The 14,887-nt window shown below is 37.5% G+C and overlaps 2 protein-coding genes across 3 annotated transcripts in view; one reads left to right on the top strand and one right to left on the bottom strand.

Annotated features, from left to right (window-relative positions):
* Positions 1-14,887, bottom strand: part of LOC144637468 (disintegrin and metalloproteinase domain-containing protein 9-like) — a 60,686-nt gene that overhangs the window by 22,804 nt on the left and 22,995 nt on the right. The window lies entirely within an intron of this gene.
* On the top strand, positions 771-14,652 carry LOC144637851 (uncharacterized). Of its 2 annotated transcripts, XM_078496941.1 has the most exons (6): positions 771-2,036; positions 2,546-2,611; positions 2,705-2,851; positions 4,504-4,605; positions 8,191-8,371; positions 13,539-14,652. In XM_078496941.1, the coding sequence occupies exons 1-6, from the start codon at positions 2,034-2,036 to the stop codon at positions 13,802-13,804; spliced, it is 765 nt and encodes a 254-aa protein (XP_078353067.1). In that variant the 5' UTR covers positions 771-2,033; the 3' UTR covers positions 13,805-14,652. The 2 variants fall into 2 exon arrangements, with proteins under 2 accessions (XP_078353067.1, XP_078353066.1); XM_078496940.1 differs by having other exon boundaries at positions 771-2,611.

Below are 14,887 nucleotides of genomic sequence, written 5' to 3'. Positions count from 1 at the left end.
CGTTACCCCTGAAAGTGATGTTTTGTTAAATATAGGACAATTTTTCTTAACTTTGGCAAAGTGATAGAATTTACAAATTATGGTGAACACAAATGTAATAACCATGCAAAGTATAGTTCTTTTCCAATGACTTTCCTACAGTTGTAAAAGGACTACTTTGTTGTTGTTATATCATGTTAAATTACTTCTCGGGCTATCAGCAGTGACAATCATTTTGTTAAAGAAAAGAATTTCAGTCAAACCGAATAATTAAAGTAGATAGGTCTGGATTCTTTATTAACTAAAATTTGAGATAACAACGGAGCTTAGAGTGCAAACAGTATTTCTGTAAAATACAAATCACTAAAGTTGTACATTATAGTGGTTTTTAAACAAAAGAAAACAATGGAATTAGTTAAAGCATACAATTTTACAATTTAGAGTTACTGTTTCACATACACTCTTTTTTTTTTTTTTTTTATAAGAATACAGTTTTTCCGACCCAGGCTGAATATTCTAATTTTTCTGCCGATTTTAGGCTGAAAATATTCTTATGAACATTCTTAGAAAATACCGTTTGACATTTCCGTTTTAGCAAGTATTGGGTAATCAATTACAAGTGTTTGGTGTCCAGATCTGTATCGTGCTACATTGTGCACATGTACCATTGTTTTTCGTTGCAGCCTGGCCGTTTAGTCAGTAGACCTGAAATAATCAAGGAAAGCCGTCGGTCCAAATTTAGCTCATTACCTTCTTGAAATTCAAAAGGTTCGGTTTCAAGACATTTAAGAATCCGTCCTTCTCACTGGCTGTTTTCTGAGAATTATACTCGCGGATTCCGAGAATCGCCCCGCCGCCATATTGGATTTGCTACCTATGCAAATGCTTGTTTTTCGAGAGACAACAAAATACTCAGCATTCACTCTTTCCTTAAAATTTCTTCTCTATATCTACACAAATAACTGCTTTGCATATTTTTAGCGTCAATACGTGAGATACCTGAAATAAAAGCACAGAAACGTCTTGCCGGCGAAAACGTCCATGAGAAACCTCAAACATGATGTCAGCGGCTGGTCAAGTGACTCCTGGACGTTTGCGGTTTGACCTTTACAAGCCCAAAATTTAGAGCTAAATATTGGCAATATATAAGTTTGCGCTCACACGAATCGTGTACTTTAGTCCTGATGTGTTTGTCAGTGGCGGACCTAGGGTAAGGGGCCCAGGGGGCCCGTACACCCACCTTAGTTTTAGGCCAAACAGAGGCCCGCTGGACCGGGAACAATTATTTTCGAGAGCGACCCCCTCTTATTCCATGGTCTGAATGATCGGGCCCCCCACTTACCACTTGTTTTCATTGCAAAAGATCGAGAAGAAGTTTAGCGTCGTAACTTTTAACCGGAAAACAACCGATAGCAGTTTCTTGAAAAAATATTGAAAAGGTGGATTGCCTGAAATCCTTGTTTTGCTTGAACGGGCACTGATAATATTTATTTAAATTCAAAGCCGTTAAGAATAAAACAGTGGCGGCATCCGTATTGCTGTTTGATCAGGCAGCCCGAATTCTAATAAAAATGCTATCCAAATGCTTATTTTAGCCGATCTAAAATACTTGGACTGATGAGTTGCATTACATGTAAGTGATTCTAGTGAGCGCTGTTGACTTGATTGAGACTAATTTACTCGGCGAACCTTACACCAGTCACACAATTCTTATCATATCGTATGTCTGTAATGTCTGTATTGTATTGGAAACTCGTTTTGTAGTTTAAGCAACATTAGATGTCTCGCTGGCGTACGTGTATTGGCGTCATAACTGAAGGAAGTACAAGATTTCATGGTAAATATGATAGAGTCGGTAGAGCTGAAACAACATAGAGAGATGGGCACGTATTTAATGTCCAACTGCAATAACATCCGTGATATCAAGTTAAAAATGAGGAAACATAGGGCAGCCTTCAGAAAGTATAAAAACCGTACGACACGGTGGAAAAAAGCAATAAAGTCCTGTGCGACAAAAAGAAGGAAGAACTAACAGTGTCTGTTACAAGAGAAAGATGGTAAGTTTTATTTTGTTGTTAACAAGGAGCCTTAATATACTTCTGTGATAGCCGCATGTATCGAGTTTGTAGACCACCTATCTCTATCTGAGAACTGTGCAAACGTTCCATTTGATTGCCTGTTCTGTTCATAATAAACAATTGAATGATTTTATGATGGAGAGGCACTGAGGCATGACATTTTACCCTCAGTCAACAAGTTGACGATTAGTAGGTTATTAGCAGTTTCCGTTCTGATTAATTCTAATTCTAGTTTCCTTCGGCTAACTGAAAAAAAAGATTCACTTGCTATCAGAGTGGTTTTCAGGGGGGAGATAAGGACCAGTAAGGGGGTTTCAGAAATCTGTGATCGGCGTGAGACCGAACAATTTTTATTTGTCAATATTCGTGATGTAGTTTACAAGGATTATTACGAGGTGCGACACAATATTCTCCCATCTTGTTTTTCAAGAATGGAGACAGTCAGGAGAATCTGTATGTTGATATCGGCGTTTCTTTCACTCCTACAGGCTACTTCTGTTCTGGTCAGCCTGATTGTTCTCATTTCCTTTCATGGATTCCAAGTTGATGGAAAAGTAAGTTTGTTTTTTGTTTCATTCTGGATCCTTGCCAAAGCAGCAATGGGCTCCTGTTTACACTTAATCTCGCTCATGCCTTTCTCATCACAGATTGATCGCTTTGTTTTAAACGTTGTTGAAAACGGAACAAGCGTCAACGAGCAGATAGAAGTGGATGTGGAAAACCAGACAGAAGTAATTAGAGCTCCTCAGCATAACGATGCGGAAGCCGTGGAAATAATGAACGACTTCACTGCGGTAAGTCAGGAGTTTTAATTCCTACGGTAATGAATAATAAAGCCGGTCAATGAATTTTAGCTAGTATGAGGATCTTGGTCAGTGAAATAAATATACTGGAACTTTGAAGGATTCTTTAATTAAATTGTTTTAAGGTTCAGAAGAGAAGAGACCGGAACAGACATATATGTTATTTGCCGGCCGGGAGGTCCGTATTGGGAAAAACTGTACCCGAGGTCTTGAGTACGGCCCGAGGCCGAAGGCCGAGGGCCGTGCTCAAGACCGAGGGTACAGTTTTTCCCAATGCGGACCGACCTAGGCCGGTAAATAACGTTTTTATTTTTTTCCTACTTAAGTTTGTTTGGATTTAAGAAACCGTGAAAAAATCTGTCACAAAATCTTTCTTTGTATACGCGCGGATTTGATTTCAATGTCGAGTCCGACTTGATCGACAAACAAGAGTCAAGCATTAAGCAATCTTGACTAACATTAATTCCGAGTAAAATAGCTTCGCTTAAAATAAACCGTTCTCAAGAAATGTTCAGCTTAATTTACACTGCAGAAAATCAAGAAAAGTAAATGAAGTCATACTAAAATATAGCACAAATATGCCACAAAACCTAACACTTTTAAATCGATTTCGGCTTCCCGAACAATTTCCTATAAGCTTAAATGTTTTGAAAAGTCTTGATAGAAGCTTTGCAACTCTGCTAAGCCTATTTTTCTGATTCAAAAATACTCTTTGACCGAAAAGCAGTTTAACAAGCTATTAATACACTTGTATTTAACAAATTAATAACCTCTGCGTTGATTCTTATTCTGATAAACAGTGCCAAACTGAATGAAATGCGTAGCGTCTACGTACGGCACAATATTGTGATAATTAATTTGTCCGTTTTTAATCAAAGAATCTCATTTCCTTGAATGATGGTAAATAGTCTTCTGTTTAAGCAAAAAGTGACAGATAAACAATGCAGTTAAGCATATAGATAGAGCCTAAAAAACCGAATGAATTTTACCGCAATGGCGTGAAAATCATTGCGAGATGAACAAACAACGGCAAACTGCGAACGGTAAACTACAACTCGATTTTGTTGAGAAATAAGTAAATACCTCGCCTTTTGAAGAACTTTGAGGCCTTTAATTCCACTGCTTTTTTGTCCTTTAGCATTAACAATGGATGGCGAGGCTATTTTTGTCTTTGGATAGCCTGGAACAGGCTAGTCTTTGGAGAGCAAAACTTTCATGTGTTCGTTAGACTCAAAGGTGCAAAATGATTTCGCGCCGTGAGCGGTCCGTATGCGGGGTCCGGATGAGAAAAACCGGACCGCTGGAGCGCGCGCAATTAGCCAATCAGATTAAAGGATTCAGGATTCCGGACCGCTGAGATGCTTGAGAAAAAAATAATTTAAGTTATTCAATCTCCCTAACTTTTAACTCACCCACACCCCGCCCCTCCCACTTGTTTATAAGTTGTGGTTTTATATTTACCTTTGGTTAAAAATTTTTCAAACCAATTTAATTTTTATTTTTCATTATTTCAAATTCATTATCGTAACAAAACAAAGGGAAATAAAAATCAACCTGGTTTGAAAAATTTAAAACCAAAGATAAATTTAAACCACAACATACACGTCCAAGGATTAAGGTAGGATACCTTTTTGTCCCCTTAGGGCTTATCAGCTCAGCGAATTCCAGCAACTAAAGATTGTTACGTGTCAGAGTTGGACTCATCACTTCCTTCGCCAGCAAAAATGAAGCTTGACCTGGAGCAGGTGAGGTTTGTTTACAAAATATTCAGCATAAACAGTTGTCATTGTGCTCTAGCTTATTTGTATTTCTAAGTCTATTTAGAAAAGCATTTTTAAATGTTCAGTGTTAATTTTCGAAATTCATCAACCACTTTTAGCAGCCTTATCGATGACTGTTTATTTCGGGGTAAAAAAGTGTATAATGGATGAGCTGAGTCGCTGCTTATTGTTTTGAAAAGTCTTCTGTCGTACTGCTCTTAAATTTCATGAACATTACACAAGGAAGAAGTATAGCGTCTTTTAAACACCTTTTTAAAAAGGATTGTACAGTATTCAGCCCGGCTTCACTTGCTCCGTTTAAATGAAGGCCATACAAAACCTTGGAGAGGACGATTGCTCTAAACAGGAAATCAGTTTCGTACTGAAGGAACAGAACGAACTACTCATTAATCGGGCGTGGTCGATTTATAATTTACCCTGCTTTGGGCGTCCTAGACGATAGTCTCCTGCCTGCCAAAAACGACGGAGATAGCCTGGGCCAATCGGTTTCATTTCAGTTTTGACAGTAAATCGTTGTAGGAACACTGGGTCGACTTTTGGGCGAATCTGCAATCTGGTTCTCTTCTTTGCTTCGGCGGGAGGACAGATAATCACCATTGTGAAACTGTAGTTGCTTTGACAAGTTGAAGCTATTCCTGTAAATAAAAGGGGTAACGTCATTCATGTCACGCAATGTTTTTGTGGGAAACTTTGAAACTAGACGCTTTGCTGGTTTCTACAAATAGGCAATAGCAGTGTGATCTGGCGGTACATTTTTTTGAGGCGGACTCCACTTTAAAACTATTTTTTTTTATATATTTAGCAAGAAGTTGGGCTTCAAAGTCGCCTGTCACAAAGAGTAGAATGTTTGCACAACATGTTTTGAATATATTTTAGATTTGCCAGCTGGTGACGTTAGTAAGGCACTTCTCAAGACGTCAGCAAAACATTGGCAATGTACAGTATTGGTGTGAACTTGAATGGAATTGTTTTACGAGATCGGTAAAGCTATCGAATGAAAAGATGACTTGAAAATGAAAACTTCGAATAATTATAATTAAATACCAATTGAATTTTATTTTAATTAAATTTTATCACGGCCTGAATGCATGTCATGGCTTTGAAAGTCTTCGATTTCAAAAGGTTGCTTGGTCTCATTTTCGATAAAAAAATTCATCTGAAACATTTTGCCTGTCGTGTGACGCACGTTAATCTGGTTTTGAATAGTTTGAAATTGTGTTTTTAAGATTTTATTCTTGACTATTATGCAACTCTTGCGAAGAAAGATTTAATTGATGAGGAACTAGTACTGTTATTTTCCGGATATTCCGATCTTTTATTCGAGAAATGAATTATTTTTTGGCTCGTCATTCAAGCGTTTTGAGTTTAGTTTTGGAATCGGGGAAATTTATTTCCCGTTGAGGGATGACCCGACATGGCAGAATATGAGTGGAACTTGAATAGGGCTGGTAGCCGGCCGAAACAACCAGCTACTTGCCAAACTTTGGCCGTCTACTTTCGTCTCTCTTTACCCTAAGCTTTGACAAAAAAGAAATAAAATAATGGAAAGATGCCGCAAAAATACTGCACGACATCCGTGTCTAATGTCTGAGTCGAATTTTAAACGCATTGCAAGAGTTTTTAATATGTTCACCTTTAAAATAAAGCAGCGAAACGCAATGTGGTAAAATCTACATCTTTTGATGAGAAATTCCGGAAGTGACATCTGTGTTCAAAACAGGAATTTTTGCACAACTTAAAGTTCCGAAAAAAAGACCACATGTTTTGTAAAAATCACAGACAAACATGATCAGGAAAATAAAACAGGCCAATGGGTTTTATTCACGAAAATACAACTTTCTTCAGAAAGAGTTTGTAAACAAGACAGTGGAATCAAATTACATTTCACACGAAATTTGCATACATTTGAACTTGCAAAAAAGAAATATCTCTGCCGAGACATAATAAGCGAAACCTTGCATTAATAATCATAGTATTCTGATCTGATTGCTATTTTTTATGCACTAACTATTTGAAAGTGGTTCTCATTTTCATTCACTGCTTGAAGTATTTATAGGGTTGTAAGTAATCCACGTAACGGCGGAACGCGGAACGGCGTAACGGCGGAACGAGAAGCGGCGGAACGAGATTTTTTTTTCTGTTTTTTTCTTTTTTTTTTTTTAACAAACTAACCAACAAACAAACATTAAATATATCTCACAAAATAAAGGGAATGTATATCTTCTTTATCCTTCAAGGTCAATCTAGAGCCAGGATGTCGAGTTTATTTCGAGTTAGGATTTCAAGGAGAAGCGCGGCCGGCCTTCGGACTTGCTCGCGCCGATCATGATCAAGACAATGAAACGTACAAAGTCGAAGCAAGTCAACAAAGCCGTTGACAAAAAAATATAAGGGCCTGAAAAGTTACTGACTTCGTAAGAAAATAAAAACAGAAATGAAAAGCCCACAACAAGGGGTATTTTCAGTTGGTCACCCATCCAAGTACTATTCCTGCCCAACAGGGCTTAACTTCGGCGATCGGACAAGAACCGTTGCTTTCCATGTGGTATCAGAAAGCGCGTAAATCAGCTCATAAAAGTTAAGTCCAGTTTAAGCAGGAAAGTGCCAAATTGTCCATAAGATCCATTTAAACAAGGTATTCCTTTTTCACTATTTGCATGATTCTTATAACCCTTTGTCTCGTCTGACACTGATACCACAAGGAAAAATTTTTTTTTTTTCAAGAACCATATTGATTTTTACTGTACTATACCCCCCTTTCTTAATTATTAACCACCCGATTTTAAGCTTCTCAAGCTTCTTGTTGGCTATTAAATTAGCTTCATGCGAGGAAAAAGATTTATGTAAGTTTGCATATAAAGTCACAGCTCAATCTGAGACCACCGGGGATGCTCTGCAGATTTTGGAACAAACCGAGGGCATAAACGAAAAAAACTGAAAAAAATACCTCCCGACATGGAGAGTACGAGTAAACGCGCGGTATATTTAATTAATAATAATAATATTAATAATAATATTTAATATTTATATTGCGCATTTTCTATAAAATAATCACATGCGCATTACAAACATTACAATAAATACAAAAATAAGAACCTATTTACAATTTCTATGAAATCAAAAACGAAAGCTACACTATTTACAATTAGCTATAAGAAAAATTAATTTGCAGAAAAACTATATAAAAAGCTAAATATAATCTAATTGTACTAAAAAATGCCTTGCTGAATAAAAAATGTCTTAAGTTCTGTTTAAAATTTCTTTTGGAGCAAGCAGATCTAATGCTTATGTGAAGACTGTTCCAAAGCCGTGGCGCTGCCGCCATGAAGGATCGATCCCCCATGGTAGCTTTTGTGAACATTACGTTTAATTTTTATACTATTTATGGTTACACCATCGTCACGGTAATGACTTTTTGTTTTAATAACTGGAGATATTTCAATGCCTGCGACAAAAAAAAACTCAATAATCGCAACTAACTTATTTTATGTAAAGGTAACTGGGAAAAATTTTTGAAATATTTTTTCCTTTTCAAATTAAATATCACAGGCGTCCAGGCAACCCTTACCAACTAAAGTTAGGACTGAGAGAACTGGATGGAGAGTGGTGGGGTTTGCAGACCGATTGACCTTGCCTAAGAAGATTGTGGATTTCTGTGGCAGTTTTCCAATCTTCAACGTTGAACCGATCTCATTGGACGCCTTTAACACAACTATGGTACGGGACTCTGGTAAGTCAAAGCTCAGTGCTTTGTTAAACTTCAGTTCCATCTGGGACAGGGAACCTGGGTAGACCTGGCCGTCATTGGTTAATTAATCTTCATGCTCTTTGTTATTGTAAATACTAATAATTCATTTCCTATACAATGCAGTGGCTGCGCGCAGTTTGCTGGGAAGAACTGACAAAAGCATAATTTGCCTTTTTTTGGCCACCGAGGTGGCCGTTTATTTTTATAACAATTACCTTTTACTCTGAGAAACATTTTACAATCCAAATAATTCCCAGTAAAGGTGGGGGAGTACCCGAACAAATATTTGAAATACCAATCTACCTACCCCAAGGGAGGGTGGGTGGGTAATCACGAACTGTATGGATAGCACGAGTGTTGGGAAAAAAGGACAGTAACCTGGCCTCGTCTGCCTAAATACAGAATTCCCAAGGACCGGGATGTCCCCCAACCCCCTTGCTGGGAGACTGGCACTAACCAGATGCATAAAACCAGGAGCCCATCAGCTGGAGCCTCCATACGTACTGTACCCTTGAGTTAACCCTTTCCCGTATATTTTTATTTTTAGAAACACATTTCTCGCGAAAACATTGCTCCTGCGGTCAGACCACATGCAGCGCAGCTAGGGCGACGATGAAAAAAAAAAAAAAAAAATGGCGGTCAATGTCGTACGCACATTCCCTGTCCGTTTTCCTTTATAATTTTATCTACTTTCCTGATTTTACAGCCGAGAGAGCCTGGTTTACTCGTGAATAAATAACGGTTAAAAGTTAATTAATAAACCACTCTTTGTCCTTGAAAATGAAGTCAGTTTAGTCATGGCGTTGATCGGAAATGTGTTTTTGCTTCAGTTGCTTGTTTGAATCTTTCCGATTTCTGGTTTGCACGGACTTATTACATGCAGTGTTAGACGTAGACAGTACTGTGAGATTCCCGAACGAAAGCAGAAATAATTTAATATGCCCGAGCTGTAGCGAACGCGTGTTCTTTGATACGGCGACAAACACCCGACGATTCCAATCAATGAGTATCAATAATCAATAAAATCAATAGTTATCAATAATAATCAATTGATTGATATTGATTGATATTGATAATCAATTAAAATCAAAGCCGCAATGTTGAGTGATTTTCGATTTTCATTGATTTTCATTGATTGCCATTGATTGTCATTGATCTCTATTGAAAACTTAAATCGGTTTTATTTCTATTTATTTTTTTTAATAAATCTCACGGACGAGGACAGAGACCCAATTTTATTTCTGATATCCGATTACTGAAGTAAAGTACCACAGAAACAACAGTAATAATTAACAGTAACTTTTTATTATATTCATTTCTTTGCTGTATCATCCTATTGACATGTATTGACAACTATTTCAAACATGCATTTTAGTCGGTGTGTTCGTTTATATGACATTAACAATAGCGTTACTCGAACTAGACTTCAATATTGTTTCGTTTTCTCAATTCTAGATAGATCAGTGCAATCAAACAGAAACAATTTAATAAAATTTAACAATTTAATAAAATCGACTACACAAGAAATAGAAATCTTCACAGACATGGCGCCGATGATGTGTTTCAGTGTGTTTGCAAACGCGCCGGGAAACGCGTTAAATCAAGCAAATGCCTTTGTAGCCGGGTTTTTACTGTTGCACAATCAGCTATTGATTATCAATTAAAATCAATGAAAATCAATGAAATTAAGACGGCTCGGTGAGTGATTTTCGATTTTTATTGATTATGTAAATTAATCAATATCAATCAATTGATTACTATTGATTAATATTGATTATATTGATTGAAATCAATGATTGATTTTCATTGATTGAAATCGTCGGGCAAACACTATAAACGTGATGACTTCGATGCAAATTTTGACTATCCGTATGCTCCAAGATCCAGCCAATATAAGATCATCATGCTTCAGCAACTGGCAACTGGAATTACTCCAGCAACTGGAATTATGGCAGAGATCGTTGAGTCGCTGTTGCAGAGGTGAGATATTGCGCATCTTACAATTTTAAAATTATACGCGTACAGGCCAACGGCCTGGATGTTACATCTTTCTTCGGTTAGAGACCGTGTGACCGCTTATTTCAATCCCCGTACATTTATTTCGCTTTGTATGTTTCCAAAGACAACTCTATGCCTGTACTATCTGGAGAATTCTAAAGCCGAACGGGTCGTTTAGCCGGAACGGCTGTTTAGATTCTAATGTTTGTCTAGTGCCTTCGCCACGAAGGACCTTGAAACCTGTCAACCCTAAGCGTTCACAAGCTAGTGCTTGTCTGAATTATTGTCACTCAGAGTTTTGAATGCCTTGTAGAATGTGTTGGTACAGGCCAAAGTGCGTACCTTGTTTATAAATGTATACTATTGATACGTTCGTTTGGTGTGAATGTTTACAACCCAGTAAAATTTATTGTTCGCAACAACGATTAGAATTATAATCGATCAAGCTTTTATCAAGCTCCCTTCTTATCAGAAGAATTACACGGAAAATAATATTGAACTATCTGTTACGCCTACCCATCATCTTTTCAAAATATATTCGTAATTTCGCAGTTGCGAGATCGATCTCGGCGCCTTTCGATTCGAATAATTGCTCTTACTTTTTTGACAGAACTGTACAAAATTCCGCAGTTTTTTTTAGTCATAGCATTACTTGATGTCTTCCTTTGAAGAAATGCTGAATTCAGACGACGAAAAGGAACATCATTCTGCAGTCTTCCGTTCTTGTTTCGCCATTTTAAAGGTTGCGTAGCCACAGCGGAATGCAACAAATGATTGACAGAGGTGCGATATCTCCCGCGAGAGACCCCGGGAGATTAGTTCTAAAAATAAATTAATACGGGAAAGGGTTGACTCCAAGGGTTAGTATGGGAGATGAAGGCTCCAGTTGATGGGCTCCTGATAAAACCATTTATTCCCCTGGTGGGGTGAATAAATCTCCTTTCTTAACTCGATCGTTGAGGCCTAAACCGGCCAAGAGCAGAGAACGGTCTTGTCCCAATTGTGACCTCATCACCTTTCTTACCGGAAGATTTCATTAATATACGCTCTTGTTTCTTGGCCATTTCAATTTCACCGGAAATAAAATACAAACAGCGGCAACACACATAACACATAGACAACGCATGGTCTGAAAAAAGAATCTAAAATTTACTTGACGTTTCGCATGCTACAGCACGCATCTTCAGAAGTGACAGTTACAAAAAGCGAAAGATTTCTTTGATATCCAACTGAAAAGCATGTCTAAACAAGGACGAAACGTTGAATGGGGCCAGAGTCCTCCTCCAGTGTCCTCGCTACCTTTGTCCAGCGGTGGAAAAGCCAACAAGGACCATTAGGATAATCTTTTCAGACGTAACACATTATCACAGTGGTCCTCGTTGGCCGTTTCACCGCTGGACAAGGGTAACGAGGATCGACTCTTGGAACAAGTTTGTGACCTTTGATTGACACTATTAAAAATGTTGAACTAATCGCTTAGAAGAAGAAGGGGGTGTAAATACTCGTAAATACTCTTCAGTTTTCTTTGGCCATCGTAGTTTAACTAAAACTAAAAACAACACGCAAACTGCGGTGATGAACATTACGGACAAACGCATTGTTAGAAAAAAATAGACCTTTAACTTGACATTTCGTATGTTTCAACATACATCTTCAGAAGCTAGAAGTAACCGTTAAAATGAAAGTACAACTAAATTTAAATTCGAAAAGGAATAGGATTGACAGCTGACGAAAAACAGATGATGAAAAAAATAAAATAAAATACAATGAAATAACAATTTGCACAAAACAAATTGTACAAACTAGTAAAGATAACGTTTTTCGCTGCCCACATTATCATTCAGGGCAGGTTTTAAATCTCTTATCAGCAATGGATATCTGACCGTCCTGCAAATATGTCAAAGTGGTCCCATTTCAAATTATGACCAGTTGACGGGTCTGCAATAGCAGATGCATGACTCCTACTTGTGATCGCTTTGAAATGTTCAGTTTTTCTGTCACGTAGTCTACGTTTTGTTTTTCCGATGTAGAAATCTTGGCAGTCCCAACCACTAGCCCTATATACAACTTTTGACATCTGAAAACGGTTGAGCTTATCTTTGTATGGAAAAAAGGACTTGATGCGATGATTGCTTTGGAAAATGACCCTAAGGTCAATGCATCCATAAAATTTATGATGCATGCCTTCAACTGGGTAGAATCAATAGAATTTTCCTTTCTGGGGACAGTGGTGGTTTGTTCCCTTTGTCTGTTTTGTTGCCTATTCAGAACATCGTTAATGTTGTAATTAACAATACCAGCAGGGTAACCGTTCTGTGACAACAACTTTCTCAGGATGTTTGTTACTTTGTTGCCATGTTGGGCGATAAACTGTCGAGATAACGGCCAGAATGGGATGCTCGATTGTCGTATTTTGGAAAACACCTCTAGGTTAATTTGTTATACTAATCAGAACGAACATTTTCGGGCCATGTAGAAGCTCTCGTAAAGTCCAACACTATCGGTAGAACAATACGAAATAAAATAAAATAAAAACAATGCCTAACAATGAAGGCATTTTTAACGTTATTGTAAAGCGCGTTTAGAGCAGGCTTGGATAGGCCCAATATAAATATTTATTTATTATTATTATTTTACTAAATTCAAGTCAGATTACTGTCGGCCAATTTTAAAAGAGGGTATTTCATTGTGCACTAACACAACAACTCATTTAATCATCTCTCAACTTTGATGTGATTTATTTTGTTTTGTTTTCCTAAGCCTCTGAGCCAAGTAAAGTACTAACGAGTGTTTCCTAAGTGGTCCGCGATGTTCGGCTTGGTCTCGAGGTCTTAGCTTATTCGATATAGCTCAATAAATTAAATTTCTTACTGGCAGCTTGAGCAGTCCGGGGTAAATTCTAAACGCAGTCTTTTAGCAGAACTGACAACCGCCGTCCGCCCCAACCTTTGCGAGGTTCTGCGAGGCACGTATTTCTAGTGTAATTTTGGCAAAGTAAAATGTTCTGTGCAAATGCAGAACTTGTATTTCAAAAAAGACAATGAACAAGACCTGTTCGTAGAAAAGAACTTAGCCAAGCAAATATTGAATACTTTTGCAACCTTAGTACAACGGCATAACTTCACTTCTTGATTTTTTTTTTTTGGTTTAGGTCACGGACGTCGGAAACGTAGCCACTGGATTTCGAGGTGGAATGGGTGCGACCCCAGTGACGCATCGAAGATGAGTGCTTGCTTGAACAAACACTACCACAACTTCAGCAAAATAACGCTAAACTGCAGATATGACACTAGCTTCAGTTTCTACCTGGTTTCGAAATGCAGAGCCTCCGCAAATTGGTTTCACCTTGGTTTCAAATGTGACAGTATCCTCCATCAGTTGAACTGGCCAGCCGTTTGTTGCACTCCTAGCTGTTGACTTTTTGTTAGCTCGTCGTCGTTAATACGATCCGTGTAAAACATATAAGATACAAAATGAAGTCGATAACATAACATTAGTAACACAAGGAAAATTTTTTGACTATTTTTTAATAATTGCACAGCGATTACTATTTTTCAATAAAAGAAAATATTTACAGAATTAATACATAGGAACAGAAAATTGGTAAAAGTTGCTCAGAATACTGAAAAAAGCTGAGTGACTACACTGATTTTGTTTAGAACATTGTTACGAGAGAATTTTCTGCATTTCAGTCATATCTGTGTTTATCCTTATTCAGCATTTAAAAATTCTTTTTAAAAAGCCAACAGTAGTTGCAGTCCAAGTAGAAATTTTATTTTGTTGTGTTTGGAAATTGTACTTTGTATATCTGCAATTTTGTTCATCACCGTAGTTCATTTAGTAGACAAATAAGTCGTAATAGTTTCACGGAAGCTGGCCAGCAGAACTTATTTTCTAATGAAGTTTTATTGGTTTCTATTCAAGGGTTAGTCACTAAGCTTAGGAAAACTCATCTCAGGAAATAACTGGAATTTTTTTCGCTTTCCATTATCACGTTTTTTCTTAATTTGAGTTCGCTATTTCTAATTTCAAAGTTGTGAATTTTAATCTTAGATCGTTTTTAATTTTGCAAACTTCCTACTGTTGATATAGGTCCGCTTTTTTAATTGCCCTCGTTTCCTTCTTTTATTGCTTTATTTTATTCCATTGAAGGTTTGTTCACATTGTTAACACCTTATCTGTAGCAACGTTATATAAGCAGCTACGTTGTAAAGCTTATTACGCTTACATCGGTGATTACGTCTTGAATAATAAACTACTGTTGGAACCAAGTTCTGTCTCATCCTTGATGTTCGTAACGAGACCATTGAAGTAGATCCCCGCTTACCAGAAATTCTTGACGAATTTTCTTTCCGGCAAGTTTGAAACGTGGTACCGCAGTTTGAAACGTGGTTAGAGAGATTCACCCTGAATTGGCTTTTTTTAAACAGTACATTACAGAGCGGATACAAAAATCAATGTAACTTCTTCCCGCACGCGTTTATACCCTACCTTCGCAAA

The sequence above is a fragment of the Oculina patagonica genome, chromosome 14, assembly GCF_052425735.1.
Source record: "Oculina patagonica isolate OP01 chromosome 14, crgOcupat, whole genome shotgun sequence".
Classification (NCBI taxonomy): domain Eukaryota; kingdom Metazoa; phylum Cnidaria; class Anthozoa; order Scleractinia; family Oculinidae; genus Oculina; species Oculina patagonica.
The sequence above is the reverse complement of the archived record's forward strand: the minus strand, read 5'-3'. Positions and strand labels throughout refer to the sequence as shown.